Raw genomic sequence first — 26,214 nt, forward strand, 5'->3', positions numbered from 1 at the left:
CATCCAATTCCGTAAGGAGCCGCATATGACTGTAATATTCTCTATTTCTATAGTAGAATTTAGCCCATTCTCTTCGTTTTTTCCTTTGTTCCTTTGTAGCGGTGCTGTAATAAGAATGGTTGCTGCAACCAACGCTATTTTAGCATTTTTCGATAATACCGGTGGCATGATGTTTATGCATCGACGATCGACGGCATCAGGTGGCAAGACGTCCGTTCACTACTTCATAGCAAAGTCAACTGACGGCTGGAAGGCCAACCGTCGGACATCTGTAGCAATGTTGGAATGGTTGCTATGTCGGTTCCAATATGGCTGGCACCAACCGAATCGAAGCGTCTGTACTTACTTATAGGCTACGTCACACAAATCGGAACGCGGCGTAGACCTCGTAGCCGAGCAGCATAGCGTAGCCTAGCAGCCGTGTCGTAGCGCAGCCGCCGGTCAACACGAGGAGATATTGCGTGGAAGTTCGCGTGTCGACAAAGTGACCGTTTGGGTTTTTGTGTGATTAGATAGCAGGACCAAATTAAATTGTAGAAATATTTGAACAGACTACACGCTGCGGCCGCGTGATAGTTGTTTACGCGCAAACCGAGTGACCGAACAGCGCGCTCAAGGTCATTGTCGTCTTGTGTTGTTCTTGTTTGTTTCTTTTTGTGTTTGTTTTGTATAATACACTACATATATTACATTATTCCAAATTTTTGATTTTTCGCCTAGTAGTTTTTTCAAAATTGCTATTACAAAATTGTGTACTAAAACAGGTTTTCAACTTACACGAAATTTCACTTTCTCCCAAATTAAATTTCAAAATTATTTTTGTTAACATTGTATTTAGATAGGTCCCCGATAAATAGCTTTAACTATTTTTTTAATTTTTTTTTAATTAAGTATTTTTATAAAACAATAGCCTTTGCGGTCACGGCGGAAAGGCGGCACTGAAACAAACCCTCAAAACAGGGTGAAAATATTATTGCGCGCAGACGTAAATTAGTTTATAAGATTCTTTAGGCCATAGTGAATAAATTAGTGTTTAAATTAGAATTTTAGGACCGAAATTCGATTCGCGATATTCAAAAACATTTTTGTTTACACGCCGAAGCAACCGCACAACAAAGTTGGCATTGAGATCGCGAATCGAAAATCAACTTTTTAAATAATAAATATTTTTAATTTCTTTTATTAAAACTGGGTAGGGCGTGGTCAAAAACTACCCCCACGTTTTTAAATTTTCGAAAAACACCATTTATATGTAAATAAACCAGGCCTAAACTTAGAAATTTTATCTATTCTTTTTTGTTTGTTTTTGTAAGTTTTGTTTTTATTTTATTTTTTAGTTTTTGACGCTAGGGTCAGACTGACATTGTCAATTTTCCCCGTTTCTCTCGCATAGCCCACGCACAAAACACTATACATTCGCGTATACACACAAGCAGACACAACATACACACGCCATCACAAACACAAACAAAAGACTACACAAAATGTATCGCACATCAACGACGTCTGGAGCCGCGACTAAACCCGTCAACCCTAGCCCCTCTGCCGCACCTAGCGCAGTAAAGGACGCTGCCAGAACGTTCATCTGCAGGCCCGAACGAAGCAGAAGGTCCCTGGATAACATGGAGACCTACAAGAAGCAGCAGGACAACTACGCGGCAATGCCGAGCGACCATCTCTTCCAGGAACTAATGAACACTTTGAGGATATTCCCCCAAAGGTTAGTGAATACCCTAAAATGAGGAGGGATATTAAGAACTTCCTGGAGATTCGTTCGGACAGGGGCCAGCGTGTCCTCTACGAACTTTGTAAGTGGTTGACGTGCTCGGAAGCGGCAACAAAACCACGATCACCCACTGTTGCAACTTCACCAAAATACGAACATCACATCCTGGAACGCCTGGGCCAAGTGGAAACAAACCTGCAGGCACGACTAAAGTATCCTTTGAAGAGCAAAATGTTCTCCGCGACGACGGCGGCGCTGACATCATCGACAGAGTCGACGATGTTGGGGTAGCCATAGACAAAACCGCCGAGAGCGTTAAAGTCATGGTCTGCTCCCAGAGTACCCTCGACGATAGGCTCGATGGTATTGCCGGTGATGTCGCGTCGGCTAAAACTTTAATTGACGAGGTCGCCAAAGGTTTAGTCACAAGCGAGCAAAAACCTATCTCCAGGTGGTATGCTCCAACGTTGCGGCCACCAAGTCAGGGCACAGGCCGGCGCTTCACTCAGTAGCAGTCACCCTTGAAGGGAACCTTGAAACTGCTGACGAAGTCCTAGAAAGAGTTAAGAAGGCGGTCGACGCCAGGGCAGCAGGCTTAAAAATCAACAAGGTGAGAAAGACAAAAAATCAGACGGTAATTCTAGGATGCAACATAGACGAACTAGAAAACTAGAACTAGAAAACACAGCCGAAATAGAAAAAGTTAAAACTAGAATAGAAAGCAAAGGGAATGGCTGGTTGTAGCGCGAATGCAAAACAAAAACCCTCTCGTCGTCCTTAAAGACGTCTTTTTGGACAGCGAGGACGACGAGATGGTCAAGGCGCTACACTCACAAAACCACGATATCTTTACAGGGCTTGAGGAAATAGATATAGAAATAAAAGTAAAGTTCAGGAAAAGGACGAGGAATCCTAAAACAGCGCATGCTGTGGTCCAGGTCAGACCTATAGTATGGCAGAGGATGACCTGGACCACCAGTTTCCTGCAACCCTCGACGTCTGGTTCCTGACAAACTAAAAATCGCTAAACAAGAGTTCGAGTCCATGATACGAAATGGCATCGCTAGGCCGTCAGAGAGTCCATGGGCATCACCGTTACACCTTGCTTCAAAAAAGGACAATGGATGGAGACCATGTGGCGATTACTGCATGCTAAATGCGCGTACAATACCTGATTGTTATCCGATACGCCACATCCAAGACTTCGCACACTGCATCAATGGTTGTATCATATTCTCCAAAATAGACCTAGAAAAGGCTTACCAGCAAATTCCAGTTGTTCCAGAGGACGTACCAAAGACAGCTATTACCACACCGTTTGGCCTGTACGAGTTCCCTTTCATGACTTTTGGTCTACGTAATGCTGGCCAAACGTTCCAAAGATTCGTTGATGAAATGACTAGAGGACTTGACTTTTGCTACACTTTCTTAGACGATCGCATAACGTGCATGAGCACCAATCGCATCTACGTGAAATATTCAAGCGTCTTCAAAATTATGGCATGGTCATAAATAGTTCCAAGTGTGTTTCCAGAGTTGAAAAGGTGCAGTTTCTGGGATACACGATCTCAGCTGAAGGAACAACACCTCTCGAAGCCAAAGTAGAAGCCATCCAAAACTTTCCTGAGCCGAAAACCATAAAACAGCTTAGAAGGTTCCTAGGGATGCTTAATTTATACAGAAGATTTATACCATCAGCTGCACAAACTTAAACTGCCTTGAACAACCTCCTTACAGGCTCAGTGAAGTGCACACATCCTGTCAACTTTAACGATTGGCATTCTTTTCTCGCAAGCTAAGTCCCAGTCAGTGCAAATACTTACCTTACTTAAAAGGACTACTGCGTACCATCCTTCCTGCAATGGATTAGTGAAGAGATTTCACCGCCATCCGAAAGCCAGCCGCTATCGTATGCCTCGCCAAAGCGAACTGAACGGACATACTACCGTTAGTTTTACTTGGCATACGGTGAGCTTACAAGGAAGATCTGAAATCTTCCTCAGCAGAATTGGTCTATGGCGAAACGTTGAGACTACCGGGACAATTTTTTGACAGTCCTACTTTGACACCAACCAACGATGACTTTATTGCTCGGTTACGTTTATTCGCCCAGCAAATAAAACCACAACCAGCATCACGACACGGACATAAACCAACTTTTACATTTGAAGATCTCAAGACGTGCATCCACGTTTATTTGAGAGATGATGTAAAACGCAGGTCATTACAACCTACATACACAGGAATTCACACCGTGCTGCACAGAGATGATAAAACATTGACACTTCTCATAAAAGGGAAGTCCATCAAAGTAACATTAGACCGAGTGAAACCAGCCTTCTTACTTGATGAACAACTACCAAAACACCAACCTGAAAAGGAAATTATCATAGAGAGGCGTACCAGATCAGGTCGCAGAGTACACTTCCCTGACTTTTACCGCCCGTAGTAACGGTCTCCGCGGGGGAGTGATGTGGCATCTACTTACCCACCTACACACACAAACACACACTAACACACTATGTACATTGTCATTTATATAATATATACATATAATACCGCGACGATAAAAAAACGGCAATAGAATGTGCAACGAAAACGCACATTCCAACGGTATTTGCAGTGGAGTGTGCGGGGAGACAACCCCGCTCCGGCGCATCCAGTGTGACCAGATTTAGCAGATTGCGTGGCAGATCTGAAATTAAGGAATTTTTTAGCGGAATCTCATAAAATCTTCGCAGAATTGTAGCAGGATTTGTCATCTAACTGTGTTTCACATTTAGTCAGTTGGGTAGTTGCGCTAAAAATATTTGAGGAATTTTACCTTTGTTAAAATAGTGTCAGATTTTTCTTCAACACTGACAACACTCAAGCACATTTTAGGGGAATCCCCTTTAAATGTTTTGCTTTGAAGTTGTGTGTAGTGTTCAATGAACACTGTTCTTTTTCTAAAAAGTCGTCGACCGTCATCACTCAGTTGTGTAATACTCGTAAGTAAGCTTATTGAAAATGAAAAGAAAATATGACCAGAACTATCGTACCGAGTGGGAGAAGGATCCAGTGTTTTCATTTTGGTTATCAAGATCCAAAGATGACAGCAATGCCGCTTTTTGTAAAGCATGTAATATGAAATTAGTTTCACGACTATCTGTTCTGAAAGATCACTCAAACTCTGTGAAACACTCAATTTATGGATACTTTGCTTATAGTAGCAAACGCCAGCGTGAATTCCAAGAATTCCAAAATTTTCTTAATTCTGAAAACCATAAAATTCTCCAGCATTACGATATACGTTGTTTATCACTTCATGCATGCGCCAACAGAGTTATTGAACAATGGAATCCACTGCAACTTTATTTCCGTGCAGAATATCTGGAAGATAAAAATATATCAGCTGAATTTTTAGCTCAAAATTTGAAAATGATATTATCAAACTCTACTTTTATGCCCTAGACTATATTTTAACCTATCCCAAATAAAATGAATGTTATTTTCCAAGGCGAGTACTCCACAGTGTAAAGAGTATACAAAGATTCGGCAGATATGCTTGTACTTCTTTTAAGTTGTTACATGAATATAGGTTATTTGAGAAGCACACACACTTCCGAATTGGATCCGACATCATCTGTAAATTTTTTGCCTCTATCAGAAATATACCTTGGAGTGCACGTAACGAAACTAATTGAATCATTAGCTCGAGATGTAAGACAAAAAACAGAAATTACAACATTCCTGCAACGAATACAGTATTTTTTTATTAAACTTTGCGTTGAACTAAAGTTACGTCTACCTCTCAATGAACTATTTGAGCAAATGCAATTTCTTGATCCACAAAACGTTGTATACAAAGAATTCACAAGTTTGGCCAGAATTGTTTCTAAATTTCCTAATTTGGTTAAAGAATCTGACATACAAACAATTGACTCCGAATATCGGGAGGTTAAATTAACAATTAAAAATTAAATTAACAAAAATTTAATTAAATTAAATTAATTAGGTTAAATTAAATTAACAAAACGGTGGCCGATCTGTTAGAATCTGGAGGAAGTTCTAATCCCACACCTATGAGTTCAATGAACACAGAAATGTTTTGGGGCCACATTTCAAAAATTACGAAGGCTGATAGAACTAAGAAGTATCCGCACTTGGTTGATTTTGCAAAGGCTATGATGATTTTGCCTATGTCTAATACAGCTTGTGAACGCCTATTTTCTCAAATGAACAATATAAAAACCGACTTGCGGAACAAATTTAAAAATGAATATGTTGCTGCAATTCTACATGTCAAACAGGCCGTTAAAGAACAAGGTGGATGCGTCAATTTTACGCCATCAAAAAATATGGTGAAGGCAGCACAAAGCTCGACAGTTCTATATAAAAACATGGACGCCACATAAAATTAGAAGTTACTGTTTCTGGTAAGGAAATTGATCGGGTGGAGTTAGCATGCAGTTTGGGTTTGACAATTGATCCCGAATTGCGATTCGAGGCCCATATTACAAAGAACTTAAGAGCTTGTTTTTACAGACTGAAGATTCTGTACTCGTTTAGACAGTACGTCAGTGTACCCATTAGGAAGTTGCTTATCGATAGTCTAGTTTTGTCGAAATTAAATTACTGTGATACTGTTTATGGTCCCTTTTTACTCTCGAGAACTGAAAAATTAATACAACGCATTCAAAATGCCTGTGCCAGGTATTGCTTTGACATTCCTGTGAGAGGACACATAACGCCCTATTTAAATTTAAATGATCACAATATATTGAAAATGGCAGCTAGAAGAAGGTTGCACTTAGCAGTCTTACTATTTGGAGTGATTTCGACACATGAACCTAGGTACTTGTATGAGAAGTTAGATTGGAGAAGCACTCAGTACAGGTATGGCTCACGAGCTACTGTTAAGCCACTGTTGACACCCAAATACAGAACAGCTGCTTTTCGGGGAGCGTTTAAATACGCAGCTACGCATTGCTGGAATGATCTCCCACCACCTATTCGTCACATTGTAACAAAGCATGGCTTTATTAATCGTTTAAAATCATTTCTTTTGGACTCACAAAAACTAATTTAATTTATAGTATTTATAGTAACTAATTTAATCCTAGCTTGTGAAAACTTCCTTCTATAAAAGTTTTTTTTTTTATTTTTTATTTTTTTAGGCTGCCCCCATGTTGTTGTTACTGTGTGCTTATTATGTTTCGTATTCGGGTTCACCATTTTATTTGATTTTTGTTTTGTTTTTTTTCTTAAATTTTTGGTTTTATTTTCGGGTTCACCATTTAATTTTATTTTTATTTTGTTTCTTTCTTAAATTTTTATAATTTATTAATTTTACTAATTTATACCATATTCTGAGTATGTACACACGTACGGAGTCTTCATTCCCGCAAAGAACCAAAGGGAAACGGGGGTGACTGAAAATCAGCGCTGTTCAATTTATCAATCTTGAACAGCAATAGCTGAGCCACCTCCTTTTGCCTTTTTCTCTTTTTTTTTGCTTTTCTTTTTTTTGTATTTCATTTTATGATGTGAAAGGCAATAAACGATCTTTATTATTATTATTATATTATAATTGGTTAATAAATATTTGAAATTAATTATTTGCCTTTTTTTCTTCTTTTAAATCCTGGTACAAATGATGACCTCATCTATTAGCAGAATTTTGGAATTATTTACAAAAACAAAGCAGATTTTAGCAGAATTTATACTAGTAACTGGCATAATGTTCGATTTAAATCTGGTCACACTGGGCGCATCGTCCCAACCGACAGTGATTCTCACGTCTTCATGCAGATCGCATGTCGCCTATCGATAACTTACTGATTCCGTTATCCTTTGTTTCCTGTATTCGTTTTATTTAAATTCAGTTTCCATCTTACTATCTGTCTCACTAATTAATTCTCTGGACTAAATCTTCGTCTGTGCTGTGCTACCTGCTTGTGCGTGTTCAACTTATTTTACGTAAATAAATAATAAATATAGACCTTTGTGGTGCAATTTAAATCCATAAAAACTAGCTAACCTAAAATAACCTTTATTAAAATAATAATAATAACAATATATATTCATCCATATTTTCAAACATTCCATATATACTTAATCAATATTCGTCATAAAAAATATGGTTTTTGACTATCATTTTTATTTAATTCAAAGACGGAATGTGTTAAAATGAAAAAAATGAATGCAGTCGCCTACCATAACCGAATCTTCAAAAACTGAAATCAATCAACAACTACAAAATTATGAATCTGATAAGATGTAGTTTGAGACTAATGAAACCGGAAGCAATATTTCAATAGAAGACTAACATTTTTTTTAAAGAAAACTGACTCCCGTACTAATGAAGAAAATTGAGACAATATTCGAGAAAATATCATAGAATTAAATAAGGAAGATTCCGTGTGTGGAAAAAGAAAAAGTGTGGCTACAATTTTCTAGCCATAACATACTCAGTTGTTTCCCTTGCAGATTTATATTTCAGGACAGATTGAATGCCTCGAGGCAAGGGTCAAACGAATACCCGGAGAATGGACCACGATGTGTAGTGGGATTGGAGGCATGCATGAGTGGTTAACCCAAGGGGGATGGACCCCATTAACAACATTGCTTATCCCTATGGAGGTGCAACACAACACCGTGGCCACCCTAACAGTACACGGGGATAACCAGGTTATCCACCGACGAATTCTATCTAGGAATACTGATGAACCTGAGAATGTCAAAAGGTCAGTACATAAAGTGGTTCTAGGAGATGTTGCTGATGTGTTTTATGGGTTTTCAATTAAATAAAAGGATAGTATTAACATTGGTTTAATTGAGAGATTAACACACTGAGAACATATTTAGAGCGACGACCAACAGAGTACTTCTTGTATAGACACAGAGTAGTTAATGTGACAGTTCACATTACAAGAAATGCACAGACTACGTATAAAGGCTCATATTTAAATACAACACTCTCACCAAAGGGGAATGCCCACTCTCCATAGTGTGCTAGGCCCAAGATGGACATCAAATATTACTATAAAAATGTACTGATTCAAATTCTTAAATGTATTGGATATCTAAAAAATATATTGAAATTGACGCCACTATTATAAAAAATATTATAAAAATAAAAATTCGTTTTGAGGTTAATTTTCTATATAAATAAGTGTCGGATTGTGAGATACTTCAAGAACTTTTCTTTTCTTAATGTTTAAGATGTTCCTAATGTATTTTTATCCAATAGGGTATAAAAAACACACTTCATTCTTTAAATATCTATATTTTCTTCATCTTCATACACAATTAGTATCATCTAAAAATAGCAAAGGAGAGCATATACACGGTTTTAAATCTCGGTCAGGGTAAAACCACAATTCGCACAATGTTTTTTAGTCGTAGTATGAAACGTTATTGATAAAAGTAAAATAAATCGAAGAAAAATCAAAACACATCCATTTTGTACGCAAGCACAACACCACAAGCAGCAAGCGAAGTGTCAGTCAGTCAGATTAAATTCAGTGTTGTCAGTATAAAGAAAAATAATTACATGAAATTCATATATCGATTTTTTTTTTAAATAACCGATAATTGATTTATATCTTAATCTTTTTTTTACGAGTACACATAATTTTTTATGTTTTTGTTTTAGTTGTACATATTTAAATAACAATACTAGTAAAGTTTTTTTTATTGCTTAGATGGGTGGACGAGCTCACAGCCACCCTGGTGTTGCTAAGTGGTTACTCGAGCCCACATACATCTACAACGTCGCAAATGCGCCACCCACCTTGAGATATAAGTTCTAAGGTCTCAAGTATAGTTACAAGTTAAAGTCCAATGGGTATGTCTTCGATGTTATTTTATGTGCATAAAATCCATTAAAATCGATTGATTAATGACAATACTTAAAATGATTTATTTATATGTTTTATTTATATACTCAAAATATTTACTTCATAGTAAAAGGTTTTGAAGCTGGCAATATTTTTCCCGCAAAAATAAAAATCCTTGTTTTTTCAATAGAGTTACTTTTTTTAAACTACTTATTCTAAACTGTAGTGGCGCTTATTTGTAAGAAAGTAAATGCATATTTATTAATGACAAAATTAATGCACTAAGTATTTTTTCTATAATCGATTGTCCGCTTTGGGCCTAAAATGGGCATTCTCCTTTGAACCTTTCTCCTAAGTTTTACAACAAACAGTTACAACTATTAAAACATTACTTACTAAAACTCATATGCACTGTACACACAACATATTCCAAATTTATAGAAACAGAAGCAACAACAAAGATGTTATTATTATAACAAAAGCATATTTTTAATTTCCTAACTTATGCACACCTATTTTATCTCTAAAATACTGAAATTTATCTCTAAGAAGAGCTTTAGTAAACAAATCAGCATATTGCTCTTTTGTACATTGTTCCATGTGCATGACAATCCTGGAATCCCAAAAAATCTAAAATATAAGAGATATTAATTATAGTGAACTATGTTTTACAAATTAGACAATTCAAAATAATTGTAGTTCTATGTATTGTAAACATTGTAAAGATAAGATTTTAATTACCTTTTATCTCACTAAAACTGTTTTTAGGCAGATCTTTGGTATCAACAATGTGAAAAGAGTTAATCTGTTATATCCACTTTTTTTTTCCCTACCTAAGCTGGTAGCCTTGCGAGGCTATTCCAGCGTAACCTTAACTAGTAGGTGAGCTCACGGGGCTCAAACCTGGCGACGTTGCTAACACGAACCCTAGCAAGAGCCGTGCTTCGCAGAATCTACCACCGGATCGGAAACGCGACCCACTGAGAAGATCCGCCGAGAAACTCAGATATCCTCTAAGCAATCTTACAATAAATTAATTCCGTATCCATCAAACATCGAAATAAATAAAACTGCTTAGTATGTGATAAAAAAATACAACATAATTCACTGAATTTTTTTTACACCAACGTTTAGTCGCAGTTTTTTTATTTTTTTTATTGCCTTTGTAGGCAGACGGGCATACGGCCCACCTGATGGTGAGTGGTTACCGTCGCCCATGGACTTCAGCAATGCCAGGGGCAGAGCCAAGCCGCTGCCTACCTGCTTGCCTACAAATGCTCGGGTTTTTAAACATATAAAAAATAAAACAGGTCAAAAAAGTTACTTTTTCTCAACTGCAAATTTTGACAGCAAGGCAGAACAATTATAGACTTTTCTAATGTCAAAAATAAGTTCACGGTACGCTTAGAGCCCGTCAGCATGCTGAAATGTAGTCACGTGGCCTCTGTCGTTCGCTGGCTATACTCTTACTATAACTTATATCTCAAGGTGGGTGGCGCATTTACGTTGTGGTTGTCTATGGGCTCCAATAACCACTTAACACCAGGTGGGCTGTGAGCTCGTCCACCCATCTAAGAAATATAATATTTTTTTTGTGATGAATACCAAATTTTCGAATTTTTTGAAAAAGAGAACAGCGACAAGCAAGTTAACAAGATTGAGAGGAAGATAATGAGGATGACTGCCAATCCATTCGACATACCCGATGATTTGTTCATCGAACGGTATAGATTATCAAAGGAACTCGTCCTCGGTCTTTGCAATGAACTTGGAACGTTTTTACCACGACCTACTAAATCCACAGATTTGTCAATTGAAAACAAAGTGAGCAGGCAATATGCATGAATAATAATAATGCAAGAATAATAGTCTAATTGAATGATGTAATTAAGGTTCAACTTGGTTTGCGTACTATCCGTAAAGAAAAACTGTGTGTGGTTGCAACGACATTTATTGTGCGACTCACTTTACTTTTGACAAGTAAAAATATCGTAATTAGCAAAGAGTATAAGGTTAGTAACAACATACCGCCCACCAAAGGACTACTAAGTTCTTTCTAAATCTATTGCACTAATTACAACGTCAAGGTGACTTCAAAACAATATTCTACAAAACGAAATAAAGGTTGCTTAAATACTAGACATCATAATACAATATGCTTAACTTGCGACTTAGTATAATATTGCTACAGTGACATTGGTAGAGAATCTTGACAAAAATACAAGATGACCTTTCACCGAGTGGAATCCACCGGCAAACGACATAATTTTGTTATTGATTTTGCCCTTAGGATCCAATATTTTGATCTGAGCATAGCATTAACTGAACCCCTCCATGTAGTGTCTTGATATGGGCGTCAGCAACGATCAAGTGTACTAGGGTGTTCTTATTTCCAAGAATAATTGGGTGTTTTCGGTCATCAGGTAAGTTAGTATATTTAAGGCGACCGCCCACCCTGAGGATATGATTCTCATCCAGGTATGGGTTTAGCGATCGTAATTTACTTTTTTTTTCTAACTTGTTTCTTATCTCTTAGCCGATCTCTTTCTTCTTTGAATTCTTGTTGTACTAACTTAATGCATGTGATAAGCGCCTCTTCTAATTCTTGTGTAGTTATTTCCTTGTTCGTACTTAAATTACTTTTGTATCTTAAAAATCTTTTACAGTAAATAATAGTTTTTAGTTATTCTGGTAACGTATCAAAATCTTCAAACCGAGCGGTTAAAGGTTTTAATTCTTCTGCATTGTGGTAAGTATTTAATTTTATTGGTTTCATTTCTAATTCTGTTTCCGTTATTCCTGGCTTACTGTATATTATTTCTTTTTTGCATAACCACTTGGGCCCTGTCCACCACAACTCTTTCTGTTTCAAGTCCGCCAGCAGCATGCCCCGCGACCCGATGTCTGCAGGATTCTCTTCCGAAGCTACATGAAACCATCGGTGTGTGTTTACATTCTCTACAATTTCTACGACCCGGTTCGCCACGAATGTCTTCCATCTATGAGGATCACCAGATAGCCATGCAAGAACAATTGATGAGTCTGTCCATGCATAGATGTTAGAAGTAGGTATACGCATTGCATTTTCTATTTGCTTAACTAGCCTTGCTAATAACAGCGCCCCACATAACTCCAGGCGTGGTAGAGACACGGTACGGAGTGGTGCCACTCTAGTACGAGCAGCTAATAGATTGGTGAATACTGAACCATCTTTCCTCTTCACACGAATGTAAGCTACCGCGGCATAAGCTTTCATGGAAGCATCGCTGAAACCATGAACCTCGATGTTTTCCATCTGTGTGCTTACTGTGTTTAGCCATCTTGGAATACCTATCTCTTTTACAAGTTCAAAGTCTTCTCTAATTGTCAGCCAATCGTGTAACAGCGATTGGTTAATCTCGTCATCCCAGCCAATCGGTTCTAGCCATAGCCTTTGTATGAGTATCTTAGACAAAATTAAGCTAGGGGCGATCCATCCCAGTGGGTCAAAAAGTCTTTGAATATCAGATAGTATGCCTCTCTTTGTAATACTGCTTGACCTTGCTGGTAAGTTAACTTTGTAATGAAACTGATCTGTGCCCAGGTTCCAGATCAAACCTAGGGCTTGTACATTTCCATTCAATTTAAAATCCAACTGTGCTCGAGATGTACGTTTGTTTGGTTCGATAGATTTCAAAAATTCAGCAGAATTGGATGACCATTTTGATAATACAAATCCACCTTTCTGTAGAATATTATCTACTTCTTGTGCTCTCTTTATGGCTTCAGGAGCACTGCTCTCCCCCGACATTAGATCGTCCATGTAAAAATCTTCTTATATAATTCGAACAGCCATTGGATGATTTCGACCCTCATCGTCAGCCACCTGGTGAAGCGTTCTTACAGCCAGGTGAGGGGCCGCCGCTGTACCAAATGTAACACGAAGCATACGATATTCTTTAATCGGGTCTGAATCATTCTCTCTCCACAAAAGGCGTTGATATCGATCGGCGTCTTCTTCATAAAGTAATATTTGCAGGTATATCTTTTGTATATCACTTGCATAGCAAACACGATGTAATCTCGATCTCATAAGTATATTCCTTAAGTCTTCTTGCAGTTGTGGACCTACAAGCAATTCATCGTTTAGAGAAACGCAGTTGGAGCCCTTCGCTGAAGCATCAAATACTACGCGTGTCTTAGAAGTTTCTCTGTCTGCATGTACCACGGCGTGATGAGGTAAGTATACTGATTTTCTCTCATTTATTTCATTCTTAGGTATTTCTTCCATGTAGTTAGTTTTTATGTATTCTTTCATGACCTTTGTATAATCTTCTTTCAGTTTAGTTTCTTTCTTAAATCTTCTTTCTAGCTGAAGTAACCTCTTTCTAGCTATTTCTTTCGTATTTCCATCAATCGAAATTGGATTCTTTGTATTAAATGGCAGCCTTACTAGATATCTTCCTTTATTTCTCGTATGTGTGCTTTCATATATCGTTTCACATAGCTTTTCTTCCTTTGTTAATATTCTCTTTTTATCATTGTCAATTTCCCAGAGGTATTTCAACATATGATCTATATGGATTTGATGATGAAGGACCAGAAATGATTCATTTTCACGGTTATTATCGATTTCTCCGAAGAGGATCCACCCCAGGTTGGTTTCTTGGGCACATGGAGAACCTGGAGGGCCCTTAATAAGTGTTGGTTGCACAATCTGTGCATACTCTTTAACACCAAGAAGTAAGTCTATAGAACCTGGTTGGAAGTAGTCTGGATCTGCCAGGTTGAGTCCTTCTAGATGTGGCCAATGTGTGACAGTTACAGCTTTGGAGGGGATCTTCGTGGTCAACTGTTTACTCATAACATATGCTTGTATGTTGATTTAGAAGCTTGGATTCCAGCGGGAGCCAATCTTAAGTTGAACCACGTGATCAACATTAGTTCTAGTAGATCCCACCCCGATAATACTTCCTCTCGCTGATTGCCTGGTAAGTTTGAGCATTTGAGCCGCCTTCTCGCTTAAAAATGAAGCCTGCGAACCTTGGTCTACTAGCGCACGAAGAACAACGGTTTGGTTATGCTCGTTCCTCGTTAAAATCATCGCTGTGGCTAGTAGTGCTGTGCTTTGCTTAGTACTGTGATGTGACGCCACCATGCTATTTATAACCTCTTCTTTCTCTTCTACCCCGTGGTGAGATGCACTCGGTTGATTCCTTTCCTCAGTTTGTGCCGATTCTTGATGGCGGTGGAGAAGAGTGTGATGCCGTCTTCTACATAAGCGACAGGACATTTGTAACTTACACTGGTAAGCAGAATGCCCAGGCACCAAACAGTTAAAACACAGATTGTTGGTCTTGACATAATCAGCTCTTTCTTTAGGTTGCAGTTTGGTAAAATTCTTACAATGACATAATGTATGTTTTTCTTTACAGAGCACGCAAGTTCTTTCATTTGGCTGTGACGTGGTAGCTGTGGCAGTGACTAAGTGTAAACGTTCTCTTACAGGTTTGTCACGGCTGCTACAAGTCCCTGACACGGACAATACAAGTTCTAAGGTACGGTATCTTGACTGCAGGAAATCTTTCAAATTCTCCCAAGTTGGTAGTTCGTCCTCTGATTTTGAATAAGCTGTCTGCTCCAATTCTTTGTGAGACTCCGGGTCTAACTTTTGTATCACAAGGAATATAATTATAGGATCCCAGGAGCTCGTAGGTATATTTAAATTTTCTAAATTATTCAAACAATCTGTCGTGACGTCTAATAATTTTTTTAATTGATTTGCAGACTGAGAACTAATTTTCTTCTGATTAAATAATTTCTTCAACACTGAGTTAATTATTAATCGTTTATTTCCATACCTTGACTTCAAAATATTCCATGCTTTTTTATAATTGTTTTCCGTGACTTGAACAGGTTTTAATAATGTTTCTGCCTCGAAGCTGACTGTACTCTTAAGATAATGTAACTTTTGTACGTCACTTAAAGCCGGGTTCTTATCCACTAAGGAGGTAAATAGGTCTTGAAACGTAGGCCAATCTTCATAGTTTCCAGTGAATTTAGGTAATTCGATTCTCGGTAACCGAACAAGGTTTTCGGTATCCGCAATAATCTTAGAATTATTTGGTGAGGACGTTAAAGTACTCGGCGCGGCTGCTTGTGTGAAAGATTGCAAAAGATCTTTTAAATCGGCTAACAAGACGAGATACAAATCTTCGAACACAAAGTAATCTTCATTTTGAAAATATGGTAACTCTTGTCTTTGTTCTTTCGGTGTTATTTTTACCAATTGTAGATGCGTTTGCTTAAATGTAGTCCAATATTCTTCGATACATTTGATTCTTGCTTCTACATAACCTCTTGTCAATCTAGCTTTTGGACATTTCTTCAAATTAATTTAAGTTTTGTTTAAGAGCGCAGCGGTATCTTCTAAAACGTTCAAAAGTTCATCCATAGTACCGTCCAACCAGAAAACGGAATAAAATTGTAATATTTATAAATTATGTATAAATTATTTGTCTTTAAATCACTGGAATGTGGTTTACGGCTTACTGGAAAACAATATTTTCACTGACCGGCGTCCATCTTCGATAGATGTTCAAAAAAATCCGCTCGAATTTGACCAATATGAATGATGTAATTAAGGTTCAATTTAGTTTGCGTACTATCCGTAAAGAAAAAATGTGTGTGGTTGCAACATTTATTGTGCGACTCACTTTACTTTTGACAAGTAAAAATATCGTAATTAGCAAAGAGTATAAGGTTAGAAACAACACTAATTATTAAACTAATAATTGTTCCAAAATGGAATAACTTCACAGTGAAATTGGAGTTGACATTAAAATTAGTATTTATCCTTTATTTTTAGGTATTAATTGCATTATTATTTTATGCGACTGGATCATATCAAAGACCTACACGAGATATTGCTGCAAATTCAGTTGGTCAACAAACAGTGTCTGCTGTTAAAGTACGCGTCACTTAAAAAGAACGCTGGCGGTCAAGCTGCGCACTAGGCTATATCGATGTATTTGGTGGTATGAGGTGCGGCGCGGGGCGGGCGGGTCACCTGCCGCATGCTTGCCGGTGTGCTACTGGTTCGTCAGTCGACCTTTGCTTTCCGCGCCGGGTTCACGTTACGTTCGTTCTCAAAATACCATCGCGCACAAAAGTTTTAATTACAAAATGGTTTTACATAGAAAAGTGAGAAAAATGATTTATGACGTATATTGTTTTATGAAGAGAGGCTGATAATAATGCAGTTGATAATTTGAAACAATGCATGAAACGGACCGCAGAGGCAACAAAATGTTCCGAGTCTACAGTGAGACGAATTGTAAAAGGTTCAAAACATTCAGAATTTCTTACTATCTTCCGAACTCCAGGCAAAAATAAAAGAGTTAAACAATCACCAATAACAGACATTGACAGCTTTGACCAGGGTGTTATAAAAAGAATCATCCACAATTTCCACGTCCTGAAAAAGAATTAGGAAATTACAGGATGACCTACATTTCCAAGGATCTGCAGCAAGTCTCAGGCAAATAATAAAAAAAATAGGTTTTAAGTGGAAAAAAACAAAAGCAATAGAAAAATTTTAATTGAGCAGTCACAAATTCGATTTCAAAGAATTGAATATCTGAGAAAGATAAAAAAATATAGATAGGAAGGAAGACCTATCCATACACTGATGAATCATACGTCGATAGTTCCCATGGGTCTCACCATTCTTCGACAGACCATACACTGATGAATCATACGTCGATAGTTCCCATGGGTCTCACCATTCTTCGACAGACCATACACTGATGAATCATACGTCGATAGTTCCCATGGGTCTCACCATTCTTCGACAGACGGTCCCACCACGGGCATTAAAAACTATTCCGGACGGCCACCGCTCAGGTTTCGGCCACCACGTGTGATTTTTAGACTTCTTACGTTGAAACGTGGCAGCTCGAGTATAGCCGCAGTGGCTGTCGCGGAACGGGTGCTGGGATTGCTTCGGGGAAAATAACGAAGACTTAATATGGCGTTCACACGGTCCTCGTGGCTTGACCGGCTCGCTGTCTCGAACTGAATTTTGCAGCGAGGTAGGCCCTCTATTTATGGCAACCCACGCGCGCTCGTCTAGTACTGTGATAAATTCGAGGCGCGGTGGGTGTCTATTGTTCTCTTGGCCGCCTCGCTCGCTCTATTGTTTGCCTAGTCGCTCTATTAGTGCTCGCTCTATTGTGACTCGTTCCCACGCCAAATCAAAGACCACGAGGACCAATTTTTATTTACAAAATGAATATTTACAATCTTACTTATTTCTATGTTTTAGCCTTTTTTTATTGCCTTTGTAGGCAGACGAGCAAAAGGCCCACCTGATGGTGAGTGGTTACCGTCGCCCATGGACTTCAGCAATGCCAGGGGCAGAGCCAAGCCGCTGCCATTTTAATTTTAATTTGTTCTTAACTATTCCTATTCTAATTTCCCTGTCCTTTGCGAACATATTTTCTATGGACTTATTTTACAACTATTTTTAACATAACTATTTATTTCTAACATATTTATTTTTAACTATTCTAATGATTATGTCCGTCGCGAACATCCTCCCGCCGTGTAGCGCCGTTCACGTCGCTGCATCCTCCTTGGTGAGCGGCGGACCTCGTGGGCAGCACGATGATTTTCTTCGCCGGGCGTCTCAGGATACCGCCGGCGGTGCGCACGTTGACCACTCGGGTGATGCCGTCGGCCCCCGAGTAAACCTCCTCGATGATCCCGCGTGGCCAAGTGTTCCGTGGGAGCGTTCCGTCCGCAATGATTACGACGTCGCCTATCTTCAGGGCGGCCCCGCGGCTGTGGGGCTCTCGCCACTTCTGCAGGTCGGGCAGGTACTTCCGGAGCCAGACTCCAGAACACGTCTGCCAGAGGTTGAGCTGCGCGCCAGTGTGCGCGCCCTATAAGGTCGGCGTCGTCAAACTTGCCCGGCACGGGGACTCGCGCCGGACCTCCCAGCAGGAAGTGGTTCGGTGCCAGAGGGTCGGGGTCGTCGGCGCTCACCGATACGTGGGTGAGAGGTCGGCTGTTTACTGTGAACTCTGCCACTGCTAGCAGAGTGTGAAAGATTTCGGGCGTCGGGTGCCTCGTTCCGTGGCCGAGAGCGCGGCCTTTACTGCCCGCACCATTCTTTCCCATGCGCCGCCCATGAAGGGCGCGCCCGGTGGGATGAAGCGCCACTGGATGAATCTTGAGCTCGCCTCGTGCTCGGTGGCCTTCTCCAAGGCTTGGCGCAGCTCCTTATCGGCACCCCGTAAGTTGGTGCCGTTATCGCTCCATATTTCCGTTGGGGCTCCCCGGCGCGCAATTATGCGCCCGAGCGCCATCACCGCTGAGTCACTGCCGAGGGTCGCTGCCGGTTCCAGATGTCCGCACGCGTCGTGAGACACGTGAAGATAGCCACGTAGTGCTTTTGTGTGCTTCTGCCGGTGGTGACTTGATAGGGCCCGAAGTAGTCGAGGCCTACGTACGTGAACGGTCGCCGATGGTGTGCCAGTCTGCTCGGTGGGTGGTCGCCCGTGGCTTGACACGGTGGTGTGTCCTTGCGGATACGACACGGGAGACAATTGTGTATCACGCTCCGTGTCACTGGACGTAAGCGTAAGACCCAGTACGACTGTCGGCAGTAGCTTCGGTTCCGGCGTGGTGCATCTTCCTATGGACGAAGTCTATTAGAAGCCTCGTTTCGTGGCGGGATCCGCCTAGCACGAGGGGCGAGGTGATGCGTCAGCTCCTTCGATGTTACCGATGCGTCCGTTTATTCTGAGCATTCCGTCCGTGTATGTTACGGACAAGCTTCGCAATCGGCTCGCTGGGGATACTTGCTTCCCTCGTTGGAGCGCCAAAATCTCCTCTTCGAAGGCTGCCCGCTGGCTTAGACGCCAAATGAGCATCTCGGCGCGTCGTTGTGTGTCGGCGTCCAAGGTTCTATATTGAATGACCGCGTGCTTTGGCGTCCGCGGTGTGTTCAGCGGTGTCTTCGAAGTCATTTTCTTAATATTTTTCTCCCACGTCGGATCCGAGCGCGGGTTCCGTCTGGTCCTCTTATAATAAGTGCGGTCACGACTCCTGCGGCATAGGTCGACGAATTGCACTATTCGCCCCGTTGCACGCAGGTACTTCTCCCACTTGGAAAAGCGTCTTGGGTCCGGGATTGCTTCGCCGAGGCTCTCTCTGCTCACGGCGAGCGCTGCGCATTTTTCTTCGCCCGTAGCTTCTGCTCTTCTTGCAGTCCGTTGTACGGGCCAATCATCCGGATGCCGTCTTAGGTATTCCGGGCCTATGAACCAGCGGTGGTTTCCTTCAAAGCCGACGGGTATTTCCCTTGTGGCGTCGTCGGCGACATTTTGTCTGATGGGGACCCAGCGCCATTCCTCCACAGTGCTGTTCTCCTCTATCGCTGCAATGCGGTGAGCGACGATCGGTCGATACGACCTCGATCCCGTTCGTAGCCAAGTCAGCACGGTGGCGCTGTCGGTCCAGAACACTCTCGCGTCTGGTTTTCGGTCGTGTTCTTCTGTGACAGCCGCGGCCATGCGGCTGCCCATTACGGCGGCTATCGAGGTGAGTTTCAGGGGCGCGACTCGGGCTTTAGTGAGTACGAGGGAGGTCCTGATCTCCCCGTCGGGCATTTCGGCGCGCCAGTATAACGCGGCGGCGTAGGCGGACTCACTGGCGTCTACGTATGTGTGGAGCTGGAGGTCGGCGGCGTCTGAGTAGCCGGGATAGCAGCGCGGCACTGAGACTTCGCGCAGGCGTCTTAAGTGGTCGATCCACTCTCTCCACATCGCGCAGAGGTCTTTGTCGAGGGTGGAGTCCCACGCCGTCCCTCGGCGCCACGTTTCTTGCAGGGTTTTCTTCGCTCCGACAGTGACTGGCGATGCGATGCCTTGGGGATCGTAGACGGACATCATTATGCGCAGAGCCTGTCTTTTCGTAGGCGCGCTGCTCTCCAACACTTCTTTTGAGATTCGCGCCATGTCCAGGTTGAAGGCGAGGACGTCTTCAGCAGGTCTCCACATCAGGCCAAGCACTCGTTCTATTTCAGTTCCATCGGACAGCGTCACACTTGTAGGTGGGGTTTCGTCGGTCATGTGGCACCGTACCTTCTCACTGTTCGAGGTCCATTTGCGCAATTCAAAATGGCCTTGCCGGTGTACTTCCCTTACCTCGTTTGCGATCCTGATCGCGTCTTTGCTTGTCCGGTAACTTCCAAGGTAATCGTCCATGCAGTGGTTACGCACGATTGCGTCGGCGGCGTCTGGGTACTGCAGTCGGTATTTCTCTGCGTTGGCGTTCTTCACATAGATGGCGGTCGCCGGCGCGACAAGCCGAAGATTATGGATCTCATCCGGTACTTTGTAGGCTCTTGTAAAGGGTCCTCCCTCCACAAGTACCGGAGCGCGTCGCGGTCCTCGCCTCGGACGCCTATTTGCATGAACATCTCCACGATGTCCGCTGAGACGGCGACGGCGTGCTGCCTGAAGCGCATCATTACTCCAGGCAGCGACTGCAGCAGGTCCGGGCCGGTGAGCAGGAAGTCGTTCAGACTCTTCCCTCTGGTCTTCGCAGCGGCGTCGTGCACGATGCGAATCTTCTCCGGTTTCATTGGATGCGTCACGCCGAAGTGTGGCAGGTACCAGGTTCGGTCCTTCGTACCCGTCGACGAAGCTACTTCGGCGTATCCCTTCGCTACCAGTGCGTTCATATGTTGCCTGTAGCGCTCTTTCAAATTTGGATCCTTCTCCAGTTTCTTCTCCACGGACGTGAGGCGATTTAATGCTTCAAAGTTGTTGGGTATCTTTGAGTTCTCTTCACGCCACAGCAGTGCGGTCTCGTAACGGCTGTCGGGTCGTTGCTGGGTGGAATCCCGAAGAATCTTCAGCGCGCGCTCGTCTGGATCGTTCTTCGGCGTCTTGGCGGCGACGGTGAGTCCCTCGATCGCGAAATAGTGTTTGAGGGCTTCGTCCATGTTTGTGTCAACCGTCGTCGCGTGAGCCACGAAGTTGACGCGCTGTCTCCTGCCTCCCGGGTGTGCTCCGTGCAAGACCCACCCGAGTGGAGTACGAGACGCCACCGGTTGATCGCGTCGTCCCGTCCGCATCTCCTCCGTCACCAGCAGGTGCCAGTTGTCTTGGCCGATCAGAATGTTCGGCGAGGCGTAGCTCGTTTTTAAGTGATGCCGGAGGTCGGTGAGGTGATGGCACGACGCGAGGACTTCGTTGTTCAGTCGCTGTGGTGTCAACTTCAAGCCGTTGACTGTCCGTAGGTGTAATTCTTGCGGTTCCCTCGTGCGTCCGCATAAATTCAGCGGGACGCGTCGTGAGCGTGTTACGTCTATTGTTGTCCCCGATGGCAGTGATGAAGAGAGGTTCGACCGGTCCTTTCGCGCCGACTCGTCTCGCGAAGTCATCGTCGATCAACGAGATGGTTGACCCGTCATCCAACAGAGCCCACGTATCCGCTTCTCCCGCCGGTCCGATGACAGTGATTGGCGCCATCTTGAGTTAGGCTGTCGCTGCTGTCTCGGACCGTGTGAGCACCATTTCTTCTATCTTAAATTTTCTTCGGTCTTCCCCAAACGAATCCGGCTCTCGAAGGACCAATATTCCGGACGGCTACCGCTCAGGTTTCGGCCACCACGTGTGATTTTTAGACTTCTTACGTTGAAACGTGGCAGCTCGAGTATTGCCGCAGTGGCTGTCGCGGAACGGGTGCTGGGATTGCTTCGGGGAAAATAACGAAGGCTCAGTATGGCGTTCACACGGTCCTCGTGGCTTGACCGGCGCAGGGCGTAGGCGCGAGTCTCTTCTTGTTTGTTCTTCTCCCGGAGAGGTCTTGACTCGTCGGCGCGCTATCTCCAACTGAATTTTGCAGCGAGGTAGGCCCTCTATTTATGGCAACCCACGCGCGCGTCTAGTACTGTGATAAATTCGAGGCGCGGTGGGTGTCTATTGTTCTCTTGGCCGCCTCGCTCGCTCTATTGTTTGCCCAGTCGCTCTATTAAGGTTTATGATTATTTATATTAATATGATTATATAGAGTCCTATAGATATTAAGAATTATTATTAAATATGAGGTTTGTATTGCAAAACATTTAAATATTATTGTTTATTAGTTGCTCAATTGACTGCTTTTAAAGTCACGTGACTAAGCCACGTAACCAGTCAAGAGGGGATAGCCGGCTGAGACATATTTAAAAGAGAATGCAGTACAGGGCGCCAAATCGTCGGTGCGCCCAGTCACGGCCGGAGTTCCCCAGGGAAGCGTCCTGGCTCCAGTCCTCTACGCTCTCTTTACCAATGACATTCCCACGCTCGAGGGCAACCTCCAAGCGTGGGAAGCCGATGTGAAGTTGGCGCTGTTTGCCGACGACAGCGCCTACTTCGCGTCATCGAACTTCCCCTCAGCGGTCATCTCGAGGATGCAGAGGTTGTTGGACTTGCTACCCCAGTGGCTGGACCGATGGAGGGTCGCGGTCAACGTGGGGAAGACCGCGGCAATTCTTTTCGGTCCGGTCCGTACAAGTCGTCCCGGGACAGCTCAGTCTCCGTGGATTCAATGTCGAGTTTGGATCCCGCGTCCGGTATCTGGGGGTCAATATCGACCGGAGTTTGAGGATGACCGCCCACGCCATGTCGGCGTTGGCGGCCGCTCGCTACGCGAGATTCCTCCTCCGGCCGGTGTTGTTCTCCAGACTTCCGGTCAGGACCAAGCTCGGCATTTACAAGACGTATGTCCATTCCCGTATCACGTACGCAGCTGCGGCCTGGTATCACCTTATCCCACAGAGTATGCGGAAGGGGTTGCAGGCCCAGCAAAATCTGGCTCTTCGCGCGATACTAGGAGCAGGCCGTTACGTCAGAAATGACGTAATAGCCCGGGATCTAGATGTGGAGTCGCTCGAGGAGTTCATCCGGAGGCTAACTCGTAATCTTTACGAGCGGGCTGACGACGGTGGACCCCACGAGCACCTCCGCAATTTAGCTCCCTTGCACGCCAGACCACCTGATGGTCGGGCGCTACCAAGGGAGCTACTTGAACCCCCTGCTATGGCAAGATAGTCGGCTTAACCGGAGTGATATGGGAGTGCTCATAATGAGTGCCCCCATGAGGAGTAAGCTGTCCACACTCATCATTCCCCCCACATTGTTGGGTGCTCCCTTATGGGGACCCTTTAAGGGAGCACCCAACAACCACCCCCGTGGGTGGGCCCCTCCCCCGTCAGGGGAGTGGTTCTTTCATGTCGGTCCTCCCCGCTTTAGTCTTCCCCTTATGGGGAGATTCTGCGGGTGAGCGTCAAACCCCGCGGCTCCCCCTCTGTTTTGTAGAGTAGGGGCCGCGGCATGGGACCGGTGGCGGGCCCCGGATTAGTTGCTGACTGTTGTCCAGGCTTGTAAATAATGTATAGTTAGTTTTAGTTAGTTAGTTAGTAGTTAGTGTAGTTAGATTGTAAGGAAAAAAAAAACGAAGCAGAGGACAGCAGCCGGCGCCGGGGTGCGTCGTCCACGGGCATCGCTCCTCCTGCAACATCAAGCCCATCGTATTACATATATGTATATATTTTTTGTCGATGTGAGTGTGCCGAGCACGCTGCGAACAGCCCCCCCCCCCCCCTAATCCCGTCTTGCATCCATTCCACCCCTGCCCTGTGTGGCAGGGAGCTTCGTTCCGGGCAATGGGGTCTACCCCGAGGCCCGTTTCGTGCCCCCGTAAGGGAGCAGGACGACCCCGAGTAGTAGTCAGAGCACAGCATTCATTGATTTCATTTTCGATTCGGGTTTCACCAGTGCTCTGAGGAACATTACCGTAGTCGTGCTGTGCGGAAAAGTGCATCCCAGTGCCAGTGTGATTGATCCAGTTCGTTGTCCCGGTGCGGAGACGTGCCAGCCAACAAGAACAAGGACCCGGGAACAGGTAAGTGGATCGACACTTCTTTCTTTAAACACCAGTTTAATACGGGTAGGTGTCGACCAGCCTGTGAAAGCTGCGTCGCCGTTTTATTTGAATATAAAATCGGCGAACGTTAGCGCTACTGAGTCTGGCCTCCCTGTGTCACTCCCAGTCCTCTCCTACCCTTCGGGGTTAGGCGGGGCGGTCGCTAAGCCCGGTTAATTGGTCTAGACATAAGGTTGATGGCGCCGGAACCCCTGTAATACCAGTTTTAGTAAATTTAGTGAAATTTAGAATAGCTTAGATTAGCCTCATTATTATTTCATACATTTAGATTAAATTAACTTAGACCTTGTAAAATAGTATTGTGTAATAAGTGGCGCTGCTGTAGCTAGTTTTAGCTTTATTGAAATTTTTTTTTTCTTTTTTTCACAACTACCCACATTTATTAAAACTTTTTAAGCATTTCAATTTTACGTAGAATTGAATTCTGGTATACCGGCCGACTTTATTAAGTATTCACTTATTAGATTTAGTTAATTTTACTTACCTAGTTCCTTGTTATTTGTAGTTTTAGTGGGGTGCTGGTAGGGTGTTCCCGCTATCACCTTTGTTTATAGGTTTTACAAGTGTTATTTGTTTAGGTTGTAGTTTATGTTATTTAGCATTATTTACTTTAATTATTTGGTTGACTGGGTTGCTTCACGGGTGTGGTGTGGCTGACTGGAAAGGTGGGATTTCACGGTACCGGAATTTTTTCGGAACCGTCAAATCTGTAGCCTTCGGTCTGTCGATATACGCTGGAGTAGTCCATGTTAACCGGGTATAGGAATAGGTATACTTATATATATTTACAGTCTTTGGACTAGGTCTCCATTCAATCAGCGCTTGTACAGACTGGTGCTACAATCTACCCCCAACGACAGCGTTCTGGTCTGTGCGTCCGGCAGACCCGATCGAGCGTAAGAGGGGTACTTCTTGTATTCGTTGTACGTTTTTAGTTTTTTTTTTACCACACTAAACACATTTGCGAGTATTGACTGCGTATCCGTGGAGTGGTGGTCGGGTTGGAGGGCAGATCTATTGGGTTCCAAAATAGACATAGGCGTGACCCAATAAGGGTCGGCTCCGGGAGCCGGCAGGCTGAGGGGTCCCCATCCGGACCGGGTCTGGCACCGACTTTGGCAATCGCCTCCCCACGAAACCCCACCCCTCCCCCCTCCCCCTCATCAAAATGATGAAAAGGCGCAAAGCCCCTGGCGAGGACGGTATAACTCCCCCTGCACTTACTAATCTCCCTCACTCAATCGTGTCAGCAATGACACGGAGGGTCGTTCCTTCTTTGTCGCGGTCGAGAACGCACGGTCCTCCGTGCGTGTAGTATCGGCTGGGGTCCCACAGGGTAGTGTTCTATCTTCTATCCTCTACGCCCTCTATACGAACGACATTCCCACGCTGAAGGACAACCTTCGAGCGTGAGAGGAGGACATGATGTTGGCACTGTTCGCTGACGACTCTGCCTACTTCGCGTCCTCCCCGTTCCCATCTGCAGCCATAATGAGGATGCAGAGGCTTCTGGACTTACTGCCCCAGTGGCTGGACCGTTGGAAAGTCGCGGTCAACGTGGGTAAGACTACGGCGCTCCTCCACGGTCCGCTCCGTATCAGAGTCGTCCCCAAGAAGCTCAATCTCCGAGGTGTGTCGAGTTTAAGCCGAAGGTCCGGTACCTCGGGTGCGACATCGACCGCT

The 26,214-nt window shown here is 43.3% G+C and overlaps 3 protein-coding genes across 3 annotated transcripts; all 3 read right to left on the minus strand.

The window, feature by feature from the left end:
- Positions 1-12,232: 12,232 nt before the first annotated feature.
- LOC149500024 (uncharacterized) lies at positions 12,233-13,351 on the minus strand. Its single transcript, XM_089738276.1, has one exon. The coding sequence runs from the start codon at positions 13,349-13,351 to the stop codon at positions 12,233-12,235; it is 1,119 nt and encodes a 372-aa protein (XP_089594402.1).
- A 12-nt stretch (positions 13,352-13,363) lies between these two features.
- Positions 13,364-14,392, minus strand: LOC114252249 (uncharacterized). The gene has a single exon (XM_089738277.1). The coding sequence runs from the start codon at positions 14,390-14,392 to the stop codon at positions 13,364-13,366; it is 1,029 nt and encodes a 342-aa protein (XP_089594403.1).
- Positions 14,393-19,274: 4,882 nt separating this feature from the next.
- LOC149500025 (uncharacterized) lies at positions 19,275-22,073 on the minus strand. The gene is made up of 3 exons (XM_089738278.1): positions 21,908-22,073; positions 20,970-21,831; positions 19,275-20,685 (listed from the first exon to the last, which is right to left on the minus strand). The coding sequence occupies exons 1-3, from the start codon at positions 22,071-22,073 to the stop codon at positions 19,275-19,277; spliced, it is 2,439 nt and encodes an 812-aa protein (XP_089594404.1).
- Between the last annotated feature and the right edge of the window lie 4,141 nt (positions 22,074-26,214).

The sequence above is a fragment of the Bombyx mandarina genome, chromosome 24 (genome assembly GCF_030267445.1).
Source record: "Bombyx mandarina strain Sakado chromosome 24, ASM3026744v2".
Classification (NCBI taxonomy): domain Eukaryota; kingdom Metazoa; phylum Arthropoda; class Insecta; order Lepidoptera; family Bombycidae; genus Bombyx; species Bombyx mandarina.